The following is an 8,625-nucleotide window of genomic DNA, read 5'->3' as shown; positions in this document are numbered from 1 at the left end:
ACACAATGCAGTCAAACAAACATCTCCACAGCATGTCATGACATCAGTCAAGACATTAGAATCCAGCTAGTGTGTTACCATAAAATGCAGCCAATCAAACATCTACAAACTCCCCCTTTGGCAAATTTTTGGCTAAAACAACTTGGCATCACAACAGAGTACACAGCAGCGGAAAACACACATCTAGCAGGAAAAAAACTAGCTAATACACTCAGAGCAGCAGCACACTCACACACATAGAAGTTAAATAAAAACTTCACATATCAGCACACATACAGAAGTTAAATAAAAACTTCTACCAGCATCACACACATAGAAGTTAAATAAAAACTTCTAATAGCAACACACATAAACACACTCACACTCATAGAAGTGGAACATCAGCTGCAGCACAACCTCTGGATTAGAGGATCTTGACTATCTGTTTAGCAAAAGAATCTGTTGTCCTGGGGCACCACAGGTGTTACTCCCCATTTTTGTCAAAAATGTTGCCAAAGCAACACTTTAAATTACAGACCAACATAAACAGAATTACACAAATGACAGAAATACAATAAATGAGTTATTCATCTGACTTAGAGTCAGCCTCATCATCAGTGCCATCATCCGAACTAGCCTCCTCTTCACCCTCTGCACTTTGCCTTGCAGCTCCTTCTGTAGCCTCAGTAGCTTCACCAAGCACACCATCATCAGACATCTCCAATTGGATAATCAACTTTTCCGAAGTGAGCTTCCTTGCCTCTAGCTCTTTGCAGGTCTCTCTGAGTATGGCAATGACAGCAGCTTTATCTGGTTGGTTGCCAACACTTGATGTTTCTCCAATTGTCATGGCAATGTCAGGGACATGCTTACCCAGGAATAGTTTGTAATTGAAGGCCAATGGACTCTCTCTTCTTTTCACAAAGTCATTTTCTGTCAAGATGTTTGGAAATTGATTCAGCACAATGCCACATATGAGGGAAGGAAAGGCTATAGGCCCCTTCACACTGAAGCTCCCAGCATGTTTCATGGTCTGATCAAAAATGTATGTTCCATAGTCAAACTTTGCTTTGGTTCCAACAGCATAGATGAACTTTCCAAGCATCACAGACACAGTGGACTTGTGATTTGTGGGCACCCAGTTGGCAGCTCCAACTTTGTGTAGCATAGCATACTTCACACTGAGTTTGCTGGCCACCAACTTACCTTTAAGAGGCCACTTCCTGACTTGATTTGCAGTGATGACTTGACAGATTCTGTTGTCAGTCACTTCAAGCTCTGGTTGAACTACATCAGGTCTTCCCAAATACAGGTTGATAACTGAGGGAGAGAAGTTCACACACTTGCCTCGCACATATACCTTTTTGAATTCACTTGACTTTCCATCTGCACATTCCTTAGACACATTGACAATAAACTCCTTTACTAAAGTCTCATAGCACTTTGGGAGTTGAGTCACAGTTTTCAGTAAGCCTGCTTCTTGAATCAGGTCTACAATCTCCTTACACTCCAGGGAATTCTGAGCCAGATCCCTCTCCAAGGCCAGCCTCTTGTGATAGACGTACTTCCACCTGTTTACACTAGAGGCAAAATGGAATGACACGTTGTCAATGGGTACCTCAGGGACACTAGCAGCCAGCTTGCTAGTGATTGGCTTCTTCTTCGACAGAGATGTTGTGACATCACAAGGGACATCAGAATCAGACTCCAAAACAACAGTCTTGGTCTTCATTTTCTTGGGCACCTCTTTGCTCCAAGATTTTGCAGGCCCATGCCCTTTCCTTTTGAGGGAACTCTCTGTCACCTTTGGAGTGGGAGAAGTTGCCACATCAACCTTCCTTGTTGGGGACCTCTGCACCACAGTCTTATTTCCTCTCCTAGTCCTAACCCTTTTGGCTATGCTAGGGACAACTGAGGTCAACAGTTCATTATCAGAGAATTCTTCCAGATTAACTGTGTCAGCTTTAGGTTTGTCACTGACATCATGAGTGACACGGACCTCCTCACCTCTCACATTATCTAAGGGTTTGTCAATTTTTGACCCCTCATGAGCATCAGGTTGCTCAGCATCGTCAGCGACATTCTTTCTTACGACGACTGCGTTTTCTTGACATGCAACATTATCAGGTATGATAGTGTTCAAGGGAACGGAGACCCCAGGAACATTCTGATTACCAGATAGTATCTTATTTACAATAGTTGCAATGGCATTATGCACATGCCTCGAGCCTTCCCTGGGTTGTTCATCAAGTGCGATTGCTGAGGAGAACCCGGAGACCGTTTCTTTAGGTCTTCTTGCATGAGACGAAGTTGCAGCGTCAGCCACAGGATCTTCCCGGTTAGGGTTGCAAGACTCAGAGCTGGAGGAATCAGTCATGGTCGTGTAGGAGGTTGAGTCGGATTGGTGCGACATGATGAATATCTCGAAGGAGAGTTTAACAGTTTCTTTGGGAGAAAGTTTGCAAGACTGAGAGTTGAAGCGATGGAATAGGAAACACTTGTTGCACGAGCAATGTCTATTATTTGTTGACCAATAAGAGTGTACTATTAATTGTTTAATAAGTTGACTTACTAAACAGTAAATAACTAACATCATTAGTTGCTATAATTTCTCAAAAGCGCACATTCCCTCTTTGCCCCTAACTTTGTCAAACTGAGTAGCATCCAATGTCATGACATTCTGAGTGACATTGTACTCAGTCTGCACCTGGTTCATCCATACCAGTGGTGAACACCTGCTACCAGAAGCTAGGTACTTAGCTTCTGTAGTGGACAATGATACACACTTCTGTTTCTTCCTTGCTACTACCCCATTTGTATGAGGTCCAATAGGTGAGGATGACTTATGGCTTTCAATCTGACATTTTCCACAGTCTTTTCTTTCATCCATAAGCAGATTTGGGATTCCCCTAATTGCTTCCTTGGATATGATCTTCTTCATTCCTTTTAAATGAAGTTGTCCAAGTCTTCCATGCCACAGCTTCACTTCCTGCTCTTCCTTGGCTAAGGGGCAATTTGAGGAGTAGTGTGAGACTTTAGATTCCCATAGATAATAGTTATCTTTGGATCTGTCTCCTCTCATAACTTCCTGATTGCATCCATTCATCACCACACATCCTTCCTTAGTGAATTGTACATTGAAGCCTTGATCACATAGCTGGCTTATGCTGATGAGATTAGCAATTAGTCCTTTTACTAACAGCACATTACTCAGTTTTGGAACTCCAGGACAATCCAGCTGACCAACACCCTTGATTTCTCCTTTAGCTCCATCACCAAATGCAACATACCTGGTGGCATGGGGTTGTAGATCCACCAATAAGTTTCTCATCCCAGTCATATGTCTTGAGCAGCCACTATCAAAATACCAGTCTTGTCTGGTAGATGCCCTTGGAGATGTGTGAGCTAGTTTAGCAACCCATTGTTGTTTCTTAATGGGGGCATTATACGTAGATGCCTTCAGCTTAGGTCTGACTTGAGCAGTCTGGTTAGGATAACCATGCAGCCTGTAGCAGAAAAGTTTTATGTGACCAAATCTACCACAATAGTGACATCTCCATCTTTGAAATTTCTTCTTCTGATGGTTACTCATCCTGGTTCCCTGATGTTGAGACATCAGTTGTGACTTCTGCTTGAGTTTATGAACTTCAGCCTTTGATCTTTTGAGTTCAGTTGAGGATTTCTTAGCATAGCCTAAACCAGACATGGTTCCTGACTTCTGCCCCACCTTTAGAATCTCTTCCAAGGTGTCAGTTCCTTTATTCAGCATTCTGATGGATTTAGTCATTTGTTCTAGCTTAGATGTCAGCACAGATATCTCACCATTCAGACCATCTATGACTGTCAGCTGCTTCTGTTTCTCAGCTTCCAGCTCTTTGATGAGTTTCTTTTGCTTTTCTCCTTGGATGCAAACTTCTGCACTTTTAATACATAGTTCTTTATATGAAGCAGCAAGTTCATCAAGGGTAAGTTCATCTCCACTTGAGTCATCATCAGAGGCACATACACTGGTCAGAGCAGTGACATGTTTAGCAGATTCACTCTCAGAATCTCCTTCGGGCCAGGTGACAGATAGCCCTTTCTTTTGCATCTTGAGAAAGGTAGGACATTCAGCTTTAATATGACCATAGCCTTCACATCCATGGCACTGGGTTCCCTTGCCTTGAGTGCCATTTTCTTCATATTTTGACCTTCTACTGATGTCATATGAAGAGTTCCTGACATTAGGTCTGCCCTGTTGCTCAACCTTCTTTATGAACTTGTTGAACTGTCTTCCAAGCATGGCTATGGCTTCTGAAATGCTTTCATTTCCTCCAATGTTTCCTTCTTCTGAATTCTCTTCAGTATTTGATACGAAAGCTATGCTTTTGTTCTTCTTTTCAGCATCCTCACACAAGCCCATTTCAAAGGTTTGGAGAGAACTAATAAGCTCATCCACCTTCATATTGCAGATCTCCTGAGCCTCTTCTATAGTAGTGACCTTCATAGCAAATCTCTTAGGTAATGACCTAAGAATCTTTCTTACGAGTTTCTCTTCAGCCATTTTCTCACCTAAGCCACCAGAGGTGTTGGCAATTTCAAGAATATCCATGTGAAAGTCATGAATAGTCTCATCCTCTTTCATCCTCAGATTTTCAAACTTGGTGGTCAGCATCTGAAGTTTAGACATCCTCACCTTGGAGGTACCTTCATGAGTTATCTTGAGGGTATCCCAAACTTCCTTAGCCAGCTCACAGTGGTGCACCAGTCTGAAGATGTTCTTACTTATTCCATTGAACAATGCATTCAAGGCCTTAGAATTTCCAAGGGCTAATGCCTCTTGCTCCTTGTCCCACTCTTCTTCGGGAATTTGCACATTGACTCCATCTTTACCTATCTTCGTTGGATGTTCCCATCCTTTGTTGACAGCTCTCCAGACTTTGCTATCTAAAGACCTTAAGAAGGCTATCATACGAGGCTTCCAGTCATCCTAGTTAGAACCATCCAACATGGGTGGTCTATTTGAGTATCCTACATCCTTGTCCATGGTACTAGAAAGTAACTTCCCTAGATCTCACCCAGAAATTAACAGGCAGGGTGCCTGCTCTGATGCCAATTGAAATTCTAGTTAACAAACTTTCGATGTCACACGGGATGTTATGACATCCAATTCTGCGCAGACAAGAATTATGCAGAACTTAAAATGTAAGTGCAGTAAATAACACAAGGAATTGTTTACCCAGTTCGGCGTCACACACACCTACGTCTGGGGGCTACCAAGCCGGGGAGGAAATCCACTATTAGTAGTATTAATTCAGACCTTAAACCAATTGTTTAACTCTATCACTTAATACCTATCCAATGCAATTTCAATCTTACTCTAAGATCAGAGTTCCTACTCACTCCCCCTCAATCACCTCAGTGATTACAACCTTTAATTAAGATTAAAGATAATTATGAAGTCACACTTCAAACAACTCTTGATTGTGCTTAACAGCTTTAATCAAGATACACAACACTCACGCTTAAAAGCTTCGAGTGACACAACACTTACAACTCAATAAACACCCTATACCAATGCAATCATCTAAGTGATAATGGCTTGGCTCACAAGATACACCTAATACAAGACACACACAAAAATACAGCAGTGAAGTATGATGGACAAATAAAATCTTCACGCCTAAAATCCCCGAGTTCTGAATGAAGGATAGCAATCCTTTTATATTGCAGCACTTGGGCCTTGTACTTGTATTTCCTGAAATTAAGGTCAAGCAAGTTAACCTAATTTCCACATATTAGGGTACTAACAAATAGGCTATTTGTTAGGTTCATTAATTGTAGCTTAGTTGTTAGTTTCCTGGATTTTAGCTCAGCTGTTGACTTCCTGAAGAATAGCCTGAGAAAACTGCTGAAACAGAAAAACTAACCAACCTACAATTTAGCATATGCTGTCAGGAATGAATGTCACAACATTCAGTTTGACGTCCACATCATAGACCATATGCTAAGTCTGTTTTTCCTGAAAACTGACTGTACAAAGTGTTGTACTGTACAGGACCACTCAGTCCATACTTCAGTATCAGCTTACATTAATAAATGTCACAATATCCAATTTGACATTTACACAAAGAGCCTTATGCCATGGTCTGTTGTTCTCCTGAAGAACAGACTGAGATACATACTGAAATGTAGCAGAAAACCAATCTGCCTATTATTCAGTATATGCTGTCAATGATGAATGTCATAACATCCAGTTTGACATTCAGACAGTAGGCATTATGCCAGGTCTGTTATTTCCTTGATAAACAGACTGAAAATAAATACTGAGTTATAATAGAACACCAACTGTTATATTCCTCAGTATCTGTTGTCAGGGATGAATGTCATAACATCTAGTTTGACATTCAGTAAGTTATGTATTAGCTAAACCTGCAGCATACTACTCAAGTATGTCATGACATCAGTCAAGACATCAGAGTACAGCTAGATATTCTAACACACACTGCAGTCAAACAAACATCTCCACAGCATGTCATGACATCAGTCAAGACATTAGAATCCAGCTAGTGTTTTACCATAAAATGCAGCCAATCAAACATCTACATAAAGGCTTTGTATTGTGCTTGGAGATTCGTTGTTATGGAAAACCATAACATAGTGCATAAAGAAGCGTCAGTTTGTTTCCACTTATCGCGTTTGGCGGCGGAAAAAATATCAAATTCTGTAGTTAAGTGATCCTCATCTCCTTGACCGTGAAACCACATTTTGACAGCACCATCTCATATGTTGTAGTTGGTTGTTCCAGTTAGTTTCTCCCACGGGATAAGTGGAACCTTAGTGAACGTGACAGAATCAATATCTCCCATGATATTTGATGGCTTGGAACAAAATACCAAGAGCAGATATGGAGAGAGTGTGGGAAGGAGGTGTTGGTGACTGTGGAAGCGGCAAGACATGCGGCCACGTGTAGTTGGCAGGGAGGCCTGTGGGATTCACGCGCGGGTTGTGAGAGGGCACTTTATAAGGTGTCGTGGATCGCTAAAAATTTGTGGAAAATGGAAGAAGAAAATTTGTGGAAGACAGTAGGTCAACCAACTCTAGATACCTTGTTGTAATTGTATCTCTGTGTGTCTAATATGATTACACATGTTGTATATTTATATGCAAAAGAGATATACACGATAGATAATAATATAATTTACACTTATAACTAATTTAATATCAACCAATACTAATTGATTGATAACGGATTCTCAGCAATCATAATGGCATCAAGACTAACCAGTTGCTTACCGATATCAAGCTTGGTGACCCTTACTACTCTAACTGTATTTGAATTGTAGGGTCTATCATCCATGCTTTGAGAGACTTCATAATTTCTAAATAGATATGGATGGCTTTATTAAAGGAAGTTGGTTGGGATACCTCATTCAGTTTGAATGTCCAGGATTGGATTGATCTGAATATGCGAAGGAACTTAAGTAATGGAGAGAATGGTGATTAACAAGCTATATGGGAAACTTCTTGTCACACAGTCTGGTATTAGAGGAATTCAAGGGGCATGTGGATGACTATGTTATGCTACACAGTCAACTAATACTCTTTTAAAGTTAAGAACTACATTATGAGGTTAAGTTTGCATGATAAAGTTACCAATAAGCAAATGGCTATTAAACAAATCAAATGGACGTCACCAAATGATGAATGGATTAAACTCAATACAGACAAAGCAGTGCAACTAGAAGATCAAGCGAGGTAGGGCGAAGTAATTAGAGACAAGTATGAAGTTTGGTTAGGAGAATTTTCAAAGTTCCTAAGAAAGTGTTCTATTGTATTAGCATGGCTTTGGGGAGTTTATGAATGGTTGAATCATGTTTTTGATAAAGGATATATGAAAGTGGACTGACAAAGAGGTGTATGTAGCGTTCAACTGAGAATTACAAAATGGGAGTTGGTTTGGGGCTGATTCGAAGAATAAAATATTTGATTAATCAAGATTGAGAAGTTCATTTATTTCATATTTATTGAAAAGTTAATAAGTGTACGGATGTGCTGACGAGTTTAGGAGTGGGGCATGGAGTAGGAACCCTCCTCTATGATGTGTGTCTCAAGATCTGAACTTCATTTATTTAGCAGATTTTTTTGGAATTTTCTATAGTAGAATTGTTATCATATAATTTTATTTTTTTGTTTTGGACTTAGAGGACCCTTTAGTATTAAAAAAAATGTGCAAGATTTTCATTTACATCAGTGACTATCTTTGTTGCTAATATTAATATTGTTTGTAAAAAATGAGTTATTGAAAAAACTTTTTGATTCAATTGCCAAAATTTCTAAGTGATAGTGAGCATAATTTTTTTTACTAGATCACACCGTTTAAATTTGTAAATGAATTGAGTTTGTCAAAAAAATATAGTGAGTTTTAAATGTTTAAATAAATTAAATTTGCAAAGGTACAAGTGAACTGAGTTTAGGTTGACCTTTAGGCTAAAAATTCAAACAATCACAATTAAAAAAAAAAAATCTTAAAGAATTGAGTTTAGGTTGACGATTTTTTTATAAAAATAACCCAATTTTTAAAGGAAATTTCCAAAATACCCCTGCTTTAAAAAAATCCCAAATTATCCCACTTTTAGGAGGAGATGCCAATTGAATTGGCGACTC

General features: G+C 39.7%; 1 protein-coding gene across 1 annotated transcript; it reads right to left on the bottom strand.

Annotated features, from left to right (window-relative positions):
• Positions 1-562: 562 nt before the first annotated feature.
• Positions 563-2,356, bottom strand: LOC127123834 (uncharacterized). Its single transcript, XM_051054010.1, has 4 exons — positions 2,155-2,356; positions 1,934-2,076; positions 1,340-1,831; positions 563-847 (listed from the first exon to the last, which is right to left on the bottom strand). The coding sequence occupies exons 1-4, from the start codon at positions 2,354-2,356 to the stop codon at positions 563-565; spliced, it is 1,122 nt and encodes a 373-aa protein (XP_050909967.1).
• Positions 2,357-8,625: the final 6,269 nt, after the last annotated feature.

Source organism: Lathyrus oleraceus, chromosome 2 (genome assembly GCF_024323335.1).
Source record: "Lathyrus oleraceus cultivar Zhongwan6 chromosome 2, CAAS_Psat_ZW6_1.0, whole genome shotgun sequence".
NCBI lineage: Eukaryota > Viridiplantae > Streptophyta > Magnoliopsida > Fabales > Fabaceae > Lathyrus > Lathyrus oleraceus.
Note: the sequence above shows the minus strand (reverse complement) of the source record. Positions and strands in the feature narration are given on the sequence as shown.

What these genes read in the sequence shown, in the direction of transcription:
- LOC127123834 (XM_051054010.1), bottom strand. Translation starts at nt 2,356, where the DNA reads ATGACTGATTCCTCCAGCTCTGAGTCTTGCAACCCTAACCGGGAAGAT. An exon ending in TGTAAATAAGATACTATCTG is followed by an intron (nt 2,077 to 2,154) that starts GTAATCAGAATG and finishes AAGAAAACGCAG; the next exon opens with TCGTCGTAAGAAAGAATGTC. An exon ending in AGTCAAGTGAATTCAAAAAG is followed by an intron (nt 848 to 1,339) that starts GTATATGTGCGA and finishes TTCCTGGGTAAG; the next exon opens with CATGTCCCTGACATTGCCAT.